This window comes from Hemiscyllium ocellatum, chromosome 3 (genome assembly GCF_020745735.1).
Source record: "Hemiscyllium ocellatum isolate sHemOce1 chromosome 3, sHemOce1.pat.X.cur, whole genome shotgun sequence".
NCBI classification, from domain to species: Eukaryota; Metazoa; Chordata; class Chondrichthyes; order Orectolobiformes; family Hemiscylliidae; genus Hemiscyllium; species Hemiscyllium ocellatum.
Window position 1 is genome coordinate 72,474,788 of NC_083403.1, and position 18,281 is coordinate 72,493,068.

The window sequence follows — 18,281 nt, forward strand, 5'->3', positions numbered from 1 at the left end:
GAGGGAACCGACTGAGACAAGGTGGGGGGAGGGGAAATGAGGAAGCTGGAGAAATCTGAATTCATACCTTGTGGTTGGAGGGTTCCCAGGCGGAAGATGAGGCGCTCCTCCTCCAGCCGTCGTGTAGTTGTGTTCTGCCGGTGGAGGAGTCCAAGGACCTGCATGTCCTCGGTGGAGTGGGAGGGGGAGTTAAAGTGTTGAGCCACGGGGTGATTGGGTTGGTTGGTTCGGGCGGCCCAGAGGTGTTCTCTGAAGCGTTCCGCAAGTAAGCGGCCTGTCTCACCAATATAGAGGAGGCCACATCGGGTGCAGCGGATGCAATAGATGATGTGTGTGGAGGTACAGGTGAACTTGTGGCGGATATGGAAGGATCCCTTGGGGCCTTGGAGGGAAGTGAGTGTGGAGGTGTGGGCGCAAGTTTTACATTTCCTGCGGTTGCAGGGGAAGGTGCCGGGGGTGGAGGTTGGGTTGGTGGGGGGTGTGGATCTGACAAGGGAGTCACGAAGGGAGTGGTCCTTGCGGAACGCTGATAGGGGAGGGGAGGGAAATATATCCTTGGTGGTGGGGTCCGTTTGGAGGTGGCGGAAATGGCGGCGGATAATACGTTGTATGCGCAGGTTGGTGGGGTGGTAGGTGAGAACCAGTGGGGTTCTGTCTTGGTGGCGGTTGGAGGAGCGGGGCTCAAGGGCGGAGGAGCGGGAAGTGGAGGAGATGCGGTGGAGGGCATCGTCGATCACGTCTGGGGGGAATCTGCGGTCCTTGAAGAAGGAGGCCATCTGGGTTGTGCGGTGTTGGAATTGGTCCTCCTGGGAGCAGATGCGGCGGAGACGAAGGAATTGGGAATATGGGATGGCGTTTTTACAGGGGGCAGGGTGGGAGGAGGTGTAGTCCAGGTAGCTGTGGGAGTCAGTCGGTTTATAATAGATGTCTGTGTTGAGTCGGTCGCCCGAGATAGAAATGGAAAGGTCTAGGAAGGGGAGGGAGGAGTCTGAGACAGTCCAGGTGAATTTCAGGTCGGGATGGAAGGTGTTAGTAAAGTTGATGAACTGTTCAACCTCCTCGTGGGAGCACGAGGCAGCGCCGATACAGTCATCGATGTAGCGGAGGAAAAGGTGGGGGGTGGTGCCAGTGTAGTTGCGGAAGATGGACTGTTCCACATATCCTACGAAGAGGCAGGCATAGCTGGGGCCCATGCGGGTGCCCATGGCAACTCCTTTAGTTTGGAGGAAGTGGGAGGATTGAAAAGAGAAGTTATTCAGGGTGAGGACCAGTTCAGTCAGTCGAAGGAGGGTGTCAGTGGAAGGGTACTGGTTAGTGCGGCGGGAAAGGAAGAAGCGGAGGGCTTTGAGTCCTTCGTGATGGGGGATGGAGGTGTACAGGGACTGGATGTCCATAGTGAAAATAAGGCGTTGGGGACCGGGGAAGCGAAAATCCTGGAGGAGGTGGAGGGCGTGGGTGGTGTCCCGAACGTAGGTGGGGAGTTCTTGGACTAAAGGGGACAGGACCGTGTCGAGGTATTGGGAGATGAGTTCGGTGGGGCAGGAGCAGGCTGAGACAATGGGTCGGCCGGGGCAGGCAGGTTTGTGGATTTTGGGCAGGAGGTAGAAACGGGCGGTGCGGGGTTGTGGGACTATGAGGTTGGAGGCGGTGGATGGGAGATCCCCTGAGGTGATGAGGTCCTGGATGGTCTGGGAGATGATGGTTTGGTGGTGGGAGGTGGGGTCGTGGTCAACCTGTCCACCCCTCTCACCCACTCCAACCTCTCACCCTCAGAACGTGCAGCCCTCCACTCCCTCCGCTCCAATCCCAACCTCACCATCAAACCCGCAGACAAGGGAGGCGCGGTGGTAGTTTGGCGCACTGACCTGTACACCGCTGAAGCCAAACGCCAGCTCGCGGACGCCTCCTCTTATCGCCCCCTTGACCACGACCCCACCTCCCACCACCAAACCATCATCTCCCAGACCATCCAGGACCTCATCACCTCAGGGGATCTCCCATCCACCGCCTCCAACCTCATAGTCCCACAACCCCGCACCGCCCGTTTCTACCTCCTGCCCAAAATCCACAAACCTGCCTGCCCCGGCCGACCCATTGTCTCAGCCTGCTCCTGCCCCACCGAACTCATCTCCCAATACCTCGACACGGTCCTGTCCCCTTTAGGCCAAGAACTCCCCACCTACGTTCGGGACACCACCCACGCCCTCCACCTCCTCCAGGATTTTCGCTTCCCCGGTCCCCAACGCCTTATTTTCACTATGGACATCCAGTCCCTGTACACCTCCATCCCCCATCACGAAGGACTCAAAGCCCTCCGCTTCTTCCTTTCCCGCCGCACTAACCAGTACCCTTCCACTGACACCCTCCTTCGACTGACTGAACTGGTCCTCACCCTGAATAACTTCTCTTTTCAATCCTCCCACTTCCTCCAAACTAAAGGAGTTGCCATGGGCACCCGCATGGGCCCCAGCTATGCCTGCCTCTTCGTAGGATATGTGGAACAGTCCATCTTCCGCAACTACACTGGCACCACCCCCCACCTTTTCCTCCGCTACATCGATGACTGTATCGGCGCTGCCTCGTGCTCCCACGAGGAGGTTGAACAGTTCATCAACTTTACTAACACCTTCCATCCCGACCTGAAATTCACCTGGACTGTCTCAGACTCCTCCCTCCCCTTCCTAGACCTTTCCATTTCTATCTCGGGCGACCGACTCAACACAGACATCTATTATAAACCGACTGACTCCCACAGCTACCTGGACTACACCTCCTCCCACCCTGCCCCCTGTAAAAACGCCATCCCATATTCCCAATTCCTTCGTCTCCGCCGCATCTGCTCCCAGGAGGACCAATTCCAACACCGCACAACCCAGATGGCCTCCTTCTTCAAGGACCGCAGATTCCCCCCAGACGTGATCGACGATGCCCTCCACCGCATCTCCTCCACTTCCCGCTCCTCCGCCCTTGAGCCCCGCTCCTCCAACCGCCACCAAGACAGAACCCCACTGGTTCTCACCTACCACCCCACCAACCTGCGCATACAACGTATTATCCGCCGCCATTTCCGCCACCTCCAAACGGACCCCACCACCAAGGATATATTTCCCTCCCCTCCCCTATCAGCGTTCCGCAAGGACCACTCCCTTCGTGACTCCCTTGTCAGATCCACACCCCCCACCAACCCAACCTCCACCCCCGGCACCTTCCCCTGCAACCGCAGGAAATGTAAAACTTGCGCCCACACCTCCACACTCACTTCCCTCCAAGGCCCCAAGGGATCCTTCCATATCCGCCACAAGTTCACCTGTACCTCCACACACATCATCTATTGCATCCGCTGCACCCGATGTGGCCTCCTCTATATTGGTGAGACAGGCCGCTTACTTGCGGAACGCTTCAGAGAACACCTCTGGGCCGCCCGAACCAACCAACCCAATCACCCCGTGGCTCAACACTTTAACTCCCCCTCCCACTCCACCGAGGACATGCAGGTCCTTGGACTCCTCCACCGGCAGAACACAACTACACGACGGCTGGAGGAGGAGCGCCTCATCTTCCGCCTGGGAACCCTCCAACCACAAGGTATGAATTCAGATTTCTCCAGCTTCCTCATTTCCCCTCCCCCCACCTTGTCTCAGTCGGTTCCCTCAACTCAGCACCGCCCTCCTAACCTGCAATCCTCTTCCTGACCTCTCCGCCCCCACCCCACTCCGGCCTATCACCCTCACCTTGACCTCCTTCCACCTATCCCACCTCCATCGCCCCTCCCCCTAGTCCCTCCTCCCTACCTTTTATCTTAGCCGGCTTGGCTCTCTCTCTCTTATTCCTGATGAAGGGCTTATGCTCGAAACGTCGAATTCTCTATTCCTGAGATGCTGCCTAACCTGCTGTGCTTTGACCAGCAACACATTTGCAACATTAATAATGATAGCAATCCCCTGGCTCCACTGTCCACATTTGCTGGATATGCAAGGGAATTAATTAAATTGGATTCAGGAGGGAAGCCAGAGTTGCTGGGAATACAGGTACAGAAGCAAGGTGGGCAGAGAAAGAGGTATTTGGAGTACTAGACTCAGAGTGTTGGGAATGTTGTTACAATCCTGTTATTTTAAAGGAATGTGCTCCTAGAAGGCTGTACCTGGGAGCAGCCCTAAACAAAAAAAAGTAAAAACCAGTATAAGTTTTGTGCAACCAACTCCAGTTTTTAACTGACACGTCAAGGTGGTCCTTTCAGTATAGGCTCCTCCAGATACCATCTAACATACTGCACCTTCTAGCTACAAAGGTAAGGGGGCTTCATGAAAATTGTAGCACTCAATAGAGGTAAACATCTCAGCATTCTCTGCTGTTGGGACTAATAATCAGGTTTAAGTCATCATAGCAATCAATATTGTTTTTACTAGATGCCACTAACACTAAGGCTGAATATTGCAAGAACTTGTTTATTAATTCCAAGCAATCAAGAATATAAAGATAAATGATGCTGAAAACCACTGCTGATTTGACATGTGAATTAAAAGTTTTTTAGTCATATGGAGCTTTAGTATTGCTGAAAAAAATAGACATTGTTGAAGCTTATTGTCTTGCATTCATCAGGACACTTCACAAGAATACAAATCCACTTGTACTGCATGAATAAAGAGTGCTGTTTGTTTGGCAAGTGGACTCTGATAGAAGTGTGTCCATAAAGGATGCAGAAACCAATGGCAATAGTTAAATGCCAGGTTTTGCATTCCATAATATCTAGGTCAATGTTGAGTTGGTACAGTCACAAAATGTTGCAAGCACAAGTTGGTTTGGTATGGTAAGATCCTTACTTGTTGTGAACAGCTGAATGGATATCCCTTTGATACGATATGTCAGTCTTTGTGACATATGGTCTACATCCCGAGCATCACACCAGAACTGAAATTCATACATCACATTATTTATTTGTGTGATTGGCAGGGATTTTCACCCACATGTAAATGCCCTGCACTGGTTTCATTTCATCTCAGCAGGTGACAATCATTCGCTGGTTCATTTCTCAGGGCAACGTCTTCAGCAATCGCCGCCAAGTTGCCTGACTTAAAATTTAAACAAAACCTGGCAGTTAGCTGTCAATCATAATTAATTGGTTCATTCTTCATAGCCACATCTCTACCAATCAAGAATCAACTTAACCAAATACTAGTTTCCACAGTCTCCTCTGATGCAGTATAAATGTTGGTTTTCCCTTTGAATGGGTATTCTTGTGAGTTGTCCTGATTAGTGCAACATGCAAATCTTTGACAAAATGTGTATTTTTGTAGGATTATATATGTACTAACAAAATATTGGACAATTATTGTATAGTTATCATACAGTTACTTCAAATTTATATTGCACCGTCTCTACAAGTCATGAAATACTGATACACTAAGCAAAATGGTGGCTTAATTTGGGGAATGGAAAGAAAGAATTGAAGAGCATTAACATTTAAAATATACAAATTTTCAATGCTTTAGGTAAAATTTACCATTGTGTATCAACAGTTATATTAAATGAGGAGCTTTGAATAAAGATGTTGTGCTAAATGAGATTTGATTTCTTCTAAATCATTGTCTTTTCTGTCAGGTTTATCTCATTGCACATGTTCCTCCAGGCTACTTGCCAGACTCACTGTGTACCACTGCAATAAGGGAGAAAGATAATGAAAGGCTGGTGCAAATTTTTCGCAAATACAGCGAGATTATTGTTGGACAGTTTTTTGGTCATACTCACAGGGATAGCGTAATGGTCCTTCTGGATAATCAAGGTAACAGCTTCTCTCTTGTTTCTTCTTCCTTTCACTGCAATTTTCTCTGTCTCCTTCCCTAAGGAAAGGGGTTATAATTCTGTGTTCTGCCGATCCTTTGTCAACTTGTGGCTATTTTTCTTATGTAAGCCCAGAATATAGATCAAGTGGCACCCGCAAACTTTTTGCAAAGGTACCTAAAGATGGTGATTGACTTGAATATTTTGCTGTGGCTCTTTTAACTGAGCCACAACATTAACTTAATTTTGAGAGAGAGAGAAAGCTGAAACCATCAAAGAGAGGATTCCTAATTAAGACAGTCGGAAAGGCTGAACTGTCTGTAGAATTTTAAATCTCAGCAACCTTGGCAATGAAGAGGATACCTGGAAAGAGAGATTCCAGTCCAGGCTTCTCACTCCTACATGGAGGTCCAGCTGTGAAAACTGGAGTGAGATGAATTCTGTCAAAAAAACAAAAGAGGGAAATGGAGATCCTGGGGACACTACACCACGAGAATCCAAAATTTCTGCAGGGTGGGAAAGTCTGACTGACATAACACATTCTGCTGTTGAACTCTACATTCTGATTTCTTAGCATTTTCACAGCTCTCCTCAGAATAGTATACCTGGCAGCTGCACTAATTCCTCCCTCTCCTGTCTATTTAAATTCCCATCTGAATGTCCAATTTTTACGTTCGCTATCATTCTATTGCCATCCCCCGCCCCTCCCCACCCTGATAACTCACCATTCACCAACATTGCACTTCCTTCTATCCATGGAAGCTATTTCTAACACTCTGAACACACAGCTTTGTTTCCTTGCAGTACATGGTAGAACACAAATTTAGAAGAGTCAGAGACTATTTGCAGTTGCTGGGTGAGGGTGGGAAGGGGAGGTGACCCTACATTTACAGGCACCTTAATGGCCTCTGGAAATACCTGCCCATTGGGGAGAGATCTTGTTCTAGGATGTAGCAGATACAAACATTGAGCTGTTATGAAAATCTGTTTCAAAGGGCATTGTTATACAAATCCATTGAACGAATTGATGCTCAACTGATAGGAGGTTTCACCTTCTTGATGGATCTGTGTGTCCGTTCTCTGTCCTGTTATCCAGAGGATTTCTTGAATAGACAGCGTAGATGAAACCACGCTGACACTTGATTTCAGACACTCAGCCTCCAGCTCAGACATTGACAGTGCATAATTTAGAGGTTTGCTTCGAGTTGGGGTCTGTAGTTGCTGCTTCTAGTCTGCTGCCATCATGGTGAGGGAAAGCAGTATTCACAGTGTCTGCAGTGTCACATTAACAGGAGAATGATACCTATATCATCTGTAGTTTAGACATCAATAGAGATTGTGAAGCAAAGAAGAAATGGGTTGTGACAAAGAGGCTTCCCCACTCTCACTCTCCTCCCATTTTCTCCAGTGGCCAAGACTCTCATTAATCATTTTATTAGTGACCATAATGGCTGCCTCAGTGGAGTTGGGATATGCTCACATGCCTGTACTCTTCAAGGTATCCCTGGCTGTCACTTTGACGTGCAAGAGAGGGAAATGTGAATGAATGCCAGACACATTTCTCATGTCATTTGGCTTTCAAAGACACTCGGTGTCTGTCAGGGACATTCCGTATCTTAGCGGGGCTGTCGCCCCTCACCCCTATATTGATCCAGAGTTCTAAAAGCACTATAATTACAGAATTAATATGTTTTAAAGTAGAGTGCCAATATCTCAAAGTTTTGAATGATTCAGTAATTTTATTTATTTAGTTCTTTGTTCTTCAACAGGGAATCCTATCAACTCTCTATTTGTTGCACCAGCTGTAACTCCTCAAAGACGATCCTTGAATGGTGTAACCAATAATCCAGGATTACGCTTGTACAAGTATGACACAGATGACTACACATTATTGGTAGGTGCTTGTTGGATGCAAGAACTTAGCCAACAGTGAGGCAGTGTTTCTGCTTGGCCATAAAATCAAGAAACATTTCCAAAATGTGCTTGAAATTGAATTTGATGAGTTATGCTTCAAGTTTGTGTCAAAATGAATGTGCAAATAGAAATATAGAATTGTCCATGAACCAGAACAATTACGAAGTGTAATAGAACATAATTGTTTATCTTTGTTTGCATTAAGTAACATTATTTTATGTAGTTAAGAGTGGTGACGTGGAGAAATTTTGTTAACACAATTAAAATTGGGTGGCGGAGATCCAAGATGGCGGCGACTCAGCAAGTCTGAGTCTACAGAGCCCTTCCCAAAACCTGGGAAAAGTGGGTTTCCTGCCCCCACCACACTTGCCAAACCACCCAAAAAATTTCTTTAATCTTAATTAGCTGCTGAATATTATATTTAAATAGTCTAATACTGAGTGGATAATGAGTAAATCAAAGGGACCCCGCAGCTCTCAGAAAACAAAGACCCCTCCCCCACCCTCCTCTCCTCCAGCTGCAGCTGATGTAAAAACAGGCCTTATAGAGATGATTGCTAGATTGGAATCGGCACTCGTCAATTTCATCGCAGAATCCCGACAGAGATGGAATGCATTCGAAGAAAAGCTGCAGAAACAGAATCAAACTATCGGAGAATTACAGGGCCGAGTGGAGGGGGCGGAACTAAAGGCCACCACCTCCGAGGCTGCAGCTCAAACAGCTGCAGAACAGGTGCGAACCCTCGAGCAGAGAATCAGGGCCTTTGAAATCTACATCGATGATATTGACAACAGAAATCGGAGAAAGAATATTCGGTTGCTGGGCCTTCAAGAGCAAGAAGGGAAAGAACAGTTAGTAGTATTTCTGGAGCGATGGCTGCCCCAGCTTTTAAACCTGGGGGCTGAAATTGACCGGGTAAGGGTGGAGTGGGCCTACCGGGTCGCAGCACACGGATCTGGCCCAAACCAGCGCCCACGCCCAGTCCTGTTCCGGCTGCAGAGTTATAGGGAGAGGCAGATACTCCTGGATGCCTCCAGAAAGCTTGGAAAGGATCCTAAAGCTATGATTCATGAAGGATCCAAGATTATGTTATTTCAGGACTTCTCCCCGGCTTTGGCACGAAGAAGGAAGGCGTTTGATGAGGTGAAGAAATGTTTAAGGGACTTAGATATTCAATACACCTTACGCTACCCAGCGACGTTATGCTTTACCCACGAAGGATCCGAGTATAATTTTAGATCATCGGAAGAGGCCAAGAAACTTTTAGACTCGGTTAAATAAATCGTAAGAGACAATTTATGTTGGCTTGCCTCTCCCACACTCCGTGGGGAGAAATGGATACTTTATTCTACTTTACTTTTGCCTCTGGGAGCGGGGTTGTCTTCCTTGCTATGTTGTTATACTTAACTGTAATCTGTTGGAGTTGTAATTTTATAGTTATGTGTGTTTGTACGTGGCATTGATGCTATTAGATATACTCAGGTATGGGTGGGGAGGGGTGGGGGTGCGGCGCTCACTGTTAACTCTAGCTCGGTATTATATCTAAATCCTATTAAGGAGCGCCCGGGTCGAGGGTGGGACACTGTTTGGGAGAGGATATGGTGGAACGTTGGAAAGGTAGTAAGGCCCCCTGAGAACAAGGGGGAAGATCTCCATTCAAACATGTTTAATTTTTTTTTGTTCTTATTGTTTGGAAATAGCTTCCTTTTTATCATACTGTTATGAGTGTATTAGAGAACATTTTCTCTTATTTGAAGGATGTAAGCGACTCAACTATACACTCTGGATGATTGTGGATTAGTTGAATTTTGATGATTATATATTTAAGATCTATTTTTTATATTAATGTTTGTGCTTGAAAATTCTGCTTATTTTTGTAAATTTGTCAAAATGTTAAATTCCCAATAAAAATATCTATTAAAAAAAAAATTGGGTGGCATGGTGGCTCAGTGGTTAGCACTGCTGCCTCACAGCACTGGCGTCCCAGGTTCGGTGAAGTTTGCACATTCTCCCCTTGTCTGCATGGGTTTCCTCCAGGTGCTCTGGTTTCCTCCCACAGTCCTAAGATGTGCAAGTTAGGTGAATTGGCCATGCTAAATTGCCCACAGTGTCAGGGGCATTAGTAAGAGGGAAATGGGTCTCGGTGAGTTACGCTTTGGGGGGTCAGTCTGGACTGGTTGGGCCGAAGGGCCTGTTTCTACGCTGCAGGGAATCTAATCTAATCTAATCAAAAACTTTTACAGCCAAAGTTTAGCATGTATAATGAGTCTGAAATTCACCACTTGCGTAGTTGGCATTAAAACCACTGCAAGAGACATAGTGAACTGAACTAGTTTAAATTGTTACTGCAGGAAACCAATTTAATCCATAATACCCAAGTTTATGTGCTATGTGAAGGTGACTAGGTAAAAATGATGAAGCAAAAAAAATTGCTGCTATGTTTTGGGGGGCATCTTGTTTCTCATTGCTTCTCATGCCATGAATATCTTTTTTAGTCTCTTGGAAAGTTAACTATGCACATTTGTTCATTAACTTTATAGGCTAAGACTAACCAGTCCTGTCCTGTAGGTATTATGGTACTGCGGTGTCAGCCGTTTCAACTCAGCATACAGAACTCCAAGTGGAGAGACTGTGAGACAGTAGTGTCTCTCCTTCTCCGACAAACTCTCGATTAAAATTTTACTCAAGGACCTGTTAGCCACGGAAGATGTTTCCATAATGTGGCCAAACAGGCTGAGTATCAATCTGTAAATCCATCCAACATATGCTAGTGGTATGCGGTAAGACTGGGAGAGATTCTTGGTCAGCTATATGATGGAAAGAATATTGAGCCTGTACCATCAATGTTCATTCTTACAGACTATTACATGTCAAAGTGTAGTTAATACATCAACTCTCTCTCTTTGGTGGATGTCGGTCAGATTGCTGACAGCAGCATGGTGTTCAAACCTGTTCCAGCTGGGGCAGATTCAGAATCTCCCCTAACCATTATGGAGAGGGCAGCTTTGGAGATCAGAGAACGCAAGAAGAACTCCAGAATGCTCATACAAAATGCTTATGTTTGGATACATGGTGTTAAAGAAATTTTAATGTTAATCCCTGTTACAGAATATCAATATTTTAATTATTTTGGTTCAGTTGCAGCTTGAATGCCTGTTTTATTTAATTTTATTATACATGGTAAGCATTAAAATAGTTTTAAGATCACCCCAGTGCATATTATGAGCAACAACAATAACAGACAACATTTGGACCATCCATCTAAAATATGGTGCTGTTGAGTGCACTTGCTTTGGTACAGTTCTCAAGTTTGTTACCTTGTGCTCCCTAGTATATTCAGATCACAGAACAGTACTACTTTCTATCCATGACAAGAAAATTATTGTGTGGTGGGGCAGTGCAAGAGGAAAAATCTCCTTTTATACTCAAGTTATCTTGCTAAGTAACTTGTACAGGTTTTACCTGTAAACAATAAACAATAGAGTAGCTGACAATTTGAAGTGTCGGTCCCTGGATTAACAAAACTAGTTGATGCCAGGCCAGTAACAATTAAAAAGAGCGTTAAGAAAACTAGCCAACTGGCTACTATCTTAAACATAAGTTGAAGAGGAACATTGCAGAAATCCGCTGTATGGGAACCCCTAGTGCATTGATTGCTGTACTTGTGCATGTCCATCTGGTGCATGTTAAGTGTACATGCATTGACCCTGTGAAATGCCATCTGACATACAAGAATGTATCGGACCTGTAAGTCAGAACATGTGATGCATCTTAGGTTTTTCTGTTACTTTGGTGTTTATCTGTTTCCTTCCTCCCTTTTACTTCTCTATCCACAGGTAATCTAAAATATGCAAGCACTCAGATCTAGCCTTTCCCAGTAATTTCTCAAGCCTGTCTCAAACAGTTATAACTAAGCATTTTAATTCTCTGTACTGTCTCCTGCCAGGTGCAAAAACAATCTGTCAATTCATAAAATCCAAGAATTCATCTTTTAAACTCCCATTTTAAAAAAGATTCAAATGACTTTCAGGGAGTTCAGTTCAGTGGTATTTATCCTGTGTTTAACTTTTTATGTAATGATAAACACTACAGCAAGAGATCCATACAGCTGCTTTTTGAACTTGTGTGAAAATTTGATAATTTACCAAGTGAGCTGGTAACATAATGCATTGTCAGTATTCCTGTACTTAATGAAAAGCCTCTCTACATCTAATGTACTCCTGCTTTTGCAAAGCTTATATGCTGAAGCCCTTATTTTCCTTACTTCAAATAGTCTATCCACATAGACAAATCTAATGTAAGCAAACTTTTCAGATAAAAAGTGGTTTTTAAAATATATACCAGTTAATGGAATGGACAAGAAAAACTATTATTTTTCATTTCATTTTCTTTTGCAGGATATATGGCAGTATTATTTGAACCTTACTGAAGCCAATGAGGAGAAAATACCTGATTGGAAGTTGGAATACATCATGACTGTAGCCTATGGCATAAAAGATATACAACCACAATGTTTGTACAATTTAGCTAATACATTCATTGGTCCACATAGTCAGAAGTTCCAAATGTATTATAATCATTATATTGTCAGTTACAATTCCAGCATGGAGTGTGTTGGCCTTTGTAAAGTGAAACAGATATGTGCTATAAAATATTTAGATCATGCTTCATACATGAACTGCATTTTAAGGGGATGAAGTAAGGCCCTGTCAAAGAAAGTGTATTGAACCATGCAACTTTTATTCATTCTCTTCTTCAATTTGTGCTAAAAGCTCTTAATTTCTATTGCTTTTTGGCTGTCTCCATCATTTAAATTAATGTTCCTTACCTTTATTCCATTTCCCTGTTCTCTGCTGATTCTGTTTTGCTTTTATTTCGCCAGCATCCTGCTTTCCTTTTTCCCATTTCATTGCTACACATACTTTTCTGTGAGCATCACAAGTTACGTTTTCAGAGCTGCAGTGAGTATTTCCCCAATTATGAAGTCATAGGGATGTACAGCATGGAAACAGACCCTTTGGTCCAACTCGTCCATGCTGACCAGAAGTCCTAAACTGATCAAGTCCTATTTGCCAGCACTTGGTCCATATCTCCCTAAACCCTTCCTATTCATATAGCCATCGAGGTGCCTTTTAAATACTGTAATTGTACCAATCTCCACCACTTCCTCTGGCATCTCATTCCATACATGTACCACTCTCCACATGAAAATGTTGCCCTTTAGGTCCCTTTTATATCTTTCCCCTCTCACCTGAAACTTATGCCCTCTAGTTCTGAACTCCCCCACCCCAGGGAAAAGACCTTGTCTAGTTATCCTATCCATGATTTTATAAAATATTTTAAGTTGTTGGAGGGAATCCTGAGGGACAGGATTTACATGCATTTGGAAAGGCAAGGGAATTCTCAAAGTCAAAGATTGTAATGTCATACAACATAAAAATAAATCCTATTTTTGAAAGAGCTATCCAGTTGATCTCATCTGTTCTTTTCCCAAAGTTCTGCAAGTTATTCCACTTCAAATGTTTATTCAAATTTGCTTATCGTTATTGATTTGTTTCCATCACCCTCCAGTGCAATACATATCAGCATAACTTGCTATCAAAATTCTGCTTCCTCATGTTACCAGTTATCTCAAATCTGTCTTTTTGATACTAATCCTTTTAGTAGCTGGAATGTATATCTTTCTATTAAAAACCTTTCCCATCTTTTGGATGCCTCTGTTAAATCCCCCTTTTTTCATACCCTGTTGAAAGGAGACCAACCAGTTTCTTTGTCACTACACAGAACTGAAGCTGATCATGACTAGTTCTATTCTAGTGAATTGCCTTTACATTGTCTCCAATACTTTGATGTACATCTGAAAGTATAATGCTAAGAATTTGGTGTGGGCTGGTTGGTCTAGGGGTACAATTCTCTCTTAGGGGCTTGTACTGCACTCGTGTGCAAGAGGCCCCATGTTCAAATCCTAGATGAGCCCTGATTGTTCATCTTCAGGCAGGAAAGAACTCAAACAAGGAATTAGGAAGGCTAAAAGGGGCCATGAAACGTCTTTGGCAAGCAAGACTAAGGGAAATCTTAAGACATTTTATACATATATAAGGAGCAAGAGGGTTAATAGGCTACAGGTAGGTCTACTCAAAGACAAAGAAGGAAATGCATGCATGGAGCTGGAGGGAAGTGGGTGAGATCCTTAAATACTTTGCATCGGTGTTCACAAAGGAGGACATAGTGGATGGTGAGTTGGTTGCTACTCTAGAGCTTGCCAGTATAAAAAATGGAGGTTTTGGGTGATTTAAAGAGCATTAGGATAAACAAGTCCACAGGACCTGATGAAATCTCTCCCAGAATGCTGAGGTAAGCGAGGAAATTGTTGGGGCCCAGTACAAAATCTTTCTATCCTCTTTAGTCACAGGTGGTGATATCCTAGAATACTGGAGAACAGCCAGTGTTGTTCCTTTACCTAAAAAAGGCAAGAGGGATATTCTGGGAAATTACAGGCTGCTAAGGTGAGGAAATTATTGGAGAAGATTCTTAGCATTTACTTATATTTGGGGAAAAAAATGAATTTGTTAGCGATAGGCAGTGTGACATTTGCGGAGAAAATCATGTTTCACAAACTGATTGAGGTTTTTGAGGAAATCACAAAAATGGTTGATGAGCGCAAGAGGTATATGTTGTCTCTATAGCAAGGTCTTCGACAAAGCCCCTCATTACAAGCTGAAACAAAAGGCGAAGTCACAAGGGATCCATGGTGAGCTGTTAAGATGGGTGCAGAAGTGGCTTAGTCATAGAAGACAGAGTGTAACAGTGAGAGGGTACTTTTATGACTGGAGATCTGTGACCAGTGATGTTCTGCAGGGATCAGTGCTAGCCCCCTGTTGTTTGTAATATATACATATATGATTTGGAGGAGAATGTAAATTTAGCACAACTTGTTTTTGCACCCTTATGCCTGATGTTTACTTTAATTGGCTTTGAAGACATATGATGAAACAACTCAAAGAGCTCCCTTTGCAGGTCTGTCACGAAAAGTAAGTTTCTTAGATTATTTTTCCTCCTACTATACAGGATACAAAATCAGCATCACTGATCTATGGAAAAGGACACCTAATTACCTGTATTTCATTCAGATCCTTAAACTCCTGTGGAAAAGTATGTTTGATATCTCTTAAGCCTTTTGAACTGCTATATGGTATAATTTAATTTCTGATATCTATTTGTTTTCCCAAGGCCTATTACTGAATGTTTCAGTGTTAGTGTGTGGAATGTCATGGAGTTGGATATAGATGTTAATGCAGTTGTGTCTTTGCTCAGAATGTATTGCCTCAAGCTAGAAATTTCTGCAGCCGTAAGTTGTTTGAGGTAGAACACAGTGTATGTGTATGTGTGTGTGTGTGTAATGTTCTGCTAGTACTCTTCTCTTCCCTGTAATACCCCTGAGATTATTGTCTGCCCTAGTCTAAAGCTGACAGCCTCTGTGCATCAGTTAAAAACTTGGATCCCTCATCCATCGTAGAATCTGGTGGGCTTTGTGCCACACACAGTGACAATTCATTATTCATACATTCAGATTTACCTGAAGTATCCTTTCGGGTTACTGAATAAGGAGAGGAATACCAAATGATGGAGTATTTTCCTCTGTTGTTGTTTGCTCTTACAGATGCAATGGCTTAATCCTTCACCATCTTGCAGTTATTCACGTCTTGTTCAATTTGTGACACTTTAAATAAAGAATCACATTGAAATTCTGGCACCCATTTCTTTTCTGCTCCAATTAGGGGTCACAAAACTGTAATAATTACAGATGAAGTCAGTTTAAATCACTGTACATTAATTTTCAGTGGACTAACCTATTCCAGCTAAGGGGGCACCAATATCTTCATTCATCATTGTTTCGGAGGAGTGCCCTCACCCCTTTGGTGGAGTAGAATGCATATTTCAAAGATAGTCAAGAAGTGTGGTGCTGAAAAAGCACAGCAGGTCAGGCAGCATCTGAGGAGCAGGAGAGTTGACATTTCAAGCATAAGCTCTTCCAGCACGACATTTTTCGACTCTGATCTCCAGCATATGCAGTCCTCACTTTCTCCTACATGTCAATAATATACAAGTAAAGACCAATGTTAGTGCTCTCGCATGACCCATTTTTGGTTAGCTTTAGCTATTGAAATTGAATATTGACAATGAAATGTGCAGTTAGACAGGAAGTATGATCTATTCAGGATTGTACTCTCTGTCTTTGGACAGTTTATGAGTAATTTGATGGAAAATTTTAAGGTATTACAAGGAATTTGTACGGTAGAGAAATTACAGTTACTTTGAACGTGGAGAACTAGATAACAGCACCTGAAAATTATAGTCAGGTCTTTCAGGAGTGAAGTTAGATAACACTTATAGATCGATAAAATTTAGAGAATGCTTACAAAACAGCATTTGATGCTGCTGTGATGAAATTTATGACTTTTATATACATATATTAAGATTATTTTTGGCGTTTCAAAAGGGAGTCCAGAACTAGAGGGCTTAGGTTTAGGGTGAGAGGGGAAAGATTTAAAAGGGACCTAAGAGGCAACCATTTCAAGCAGAGGGTGGTGCGTGTATGGAATGAAGTGCCAGAGGAAGTGGCGGAGGTTGTGCCACAGACCAGGTTGTTGTACGTTCACTGGGATGTTAACAGTAGATTGATACAGAGAGGTTTATGCCAGGGGAAGTTAACAATAAAAGGCATTTGCTTGCATTTGGTGTAGAACAATCCAGGATTAACTTTAGCTTGGAAACATAGAGATTGAAAGCTCTTAGGGCAATTTTTGGACAAATGATGACTGGGGCCAGAAGCAATTATTGTTATTCTCCCAGAAAGGAGTATTGAACAGCTTAGGGAAAACTCAGTTACTATGGTGTAAATATCACAACAAATGAGGCTTCTTGCCAGGAGAAAGTGAGGACTGCAGATGCTGGAGATCAGAGCTGAAAATGTGTTGCTGGAAAAGCAGATCAGCAGGTCAAGCAGCATCCAAGGAGCAGGAGAGTCGACATTTCGGGCATTAGCCCTTTTTCAGGAATGAGGAAAGTGTATCCATCAGGCTAAGATAAAAGGTAGGGAGGAGGGACTTGGGAGAGGGGCGTTGGAAATGCGATGGGTGGAAGGAGGTCAAGGTGAGGGTGATAGGCCGGAGTGGGGGTGGGGACGGAGAGGTCAGGAAGAAGATTGCAGGTTAGGAAGGCAGTGCTGAGTTCGAGGGATTTGACTGAGACAAGGTGGGGGGAGGGGAAATGGGGAAACTGGAGAAATCCAGGTTCATCCCTTGTGGTTGGAGGGTTCCCAGGCAGAAGATGAGGTGCCCTTCCTCCACCTGTCGTGTTGCTATAGTCTGGCGATGGAGGAGTCCAAGGACCTGCATGCCCTTGGCAGAGTAGGAGGGGGAGTTGAAGTGTTGAGCCATGGGGTGGTTGGGTTGGTTGGCCGGGGTGTCCCAGAGGTGTTCTCTGAAACGTTCTGCATGTAGGCGGCCTGATTCCCCAATATAGAGGAGACCACATCGGGTGCAGTAGATGTTGTGCAGCTGAATTTGTGGCAGATATGGAAGGATCCCTTGGGGCCTTGGGAGGGAAGAGAGGGGGGAGGTGTGGGCGCAAGTTTTGCATTTCTTGCGGTTGCAGGGGAAGGTGCCGGGAGTGGAGGTTGGGTTGGTGGGGGGGGACCTGACGAGGGAGTCACGGAGGAAGTGGTCTTTTTGGAATGCTGATAGGGGAGGGGAGGCAAATATATCTCTGGTGGTGGAGACCGTTTCGAGGTGGCGGAAATAACAACGGGTGATACGATGTATTTGGAGGTTGGTGGGGTGGTAGGTGAGGACCAATGGGGTTCTGTCCTGGTGGCGATTGGAGGGATGGAGCTCCAGGCCGGAGGAGCGAGAAGTGGAGGAAATGCGGTGGAGGGCATCGTCGATCACGTCTGGGGGGAAATTGGGGGGACGAAGGAGGCCATTTGGATTGTACGGTATTGGAACTGATCCTCCTGGGAGCAGATGCGGCGGAGACGAAGGAATTGGGAGTATGGCATGGCATTTTTGCAGGGGGCAGGGTGGGAGGAGGTGTAGTCTAGGTAGCTGTGGGAAATGCTCGGTTTGTAGTAAATGTCCATGTTGATTCGGTCGCTCGAGATAGAAATGGAAAGGTCTAGGAAGGGGAGGGAGGCAGTCCAGGTAAATTTGAGGTCAGGGTGGAATGTGTTGGTAAAGTGGATGAACTGTTCAACCTCCTCGTGGGAGCACGAGGCAGCGCCGATGCAGTCATTGATGTAGCGGAGGAAAATATCCTACAAAGAGGCAGGCATAGCTGGAGTCCATGCGGGTGCCTATGGCTACTCCTTTGGTTTGGAGGAAGTGGGAGGATTGGAAAGAGAAGTTGTTCAGGGTGAGGACCAGTTCAGTCAGTCGAAGGAGGTTGTCAGTGGAAGGATACTGGTTGGTACGGCGGGAGAGGAAGAAGCGGAGGGCTTTGAGTCCTTCGTGATGGGGGATGAAGGTGTACAGGGACTGGATATCCATGGTGAAGATAAGGAGTTGGGGACCAGGGAAGCGAAAATCATG

At 44.8% G+C, this 18,281-nt stretch overlaps 1 protein-coding gene across 3 annotated transcripts in view; it reads left to right on the forward strand.

Moving 5' to 3' along the window:
• Positions 1 to 15,437, forward strand: part of smpdl3a (sphingomyelin phosphodiesterase acid like 3A) — a 49,376-nt gene extending 33,939 nt beyond the window's left edge. For 2 of the 3 annotated variants that reach the window (XM_060851007.1, XM_060851022.1), the window contains exons 6-8: positions 5,599 to 5,779; positions 7,548 to 7,672; positions 12,090 to 15,437. In XM_060851007.1, the coding sequence (XP_060706990.1) occupies positions 5,599 to 5,779; positions 7,548 to 7,672; positions 12,090 to 12,389 (606 nt within the window). In that variant the 3' untranslated portion in view covers positions 12,390 to 15,437. The remainder of the gene's footprint in view (positions 1 to 5,598; positions 5,780 to 7,547; positions 7,673 to 12,089) is intronic. The other variant, XM_060851014.1, reaches the window with a different exon arrangement.
• The last annotated feature ends 2,844 nt before the right edge of the window (positions 15,438 to 18,281 follow it).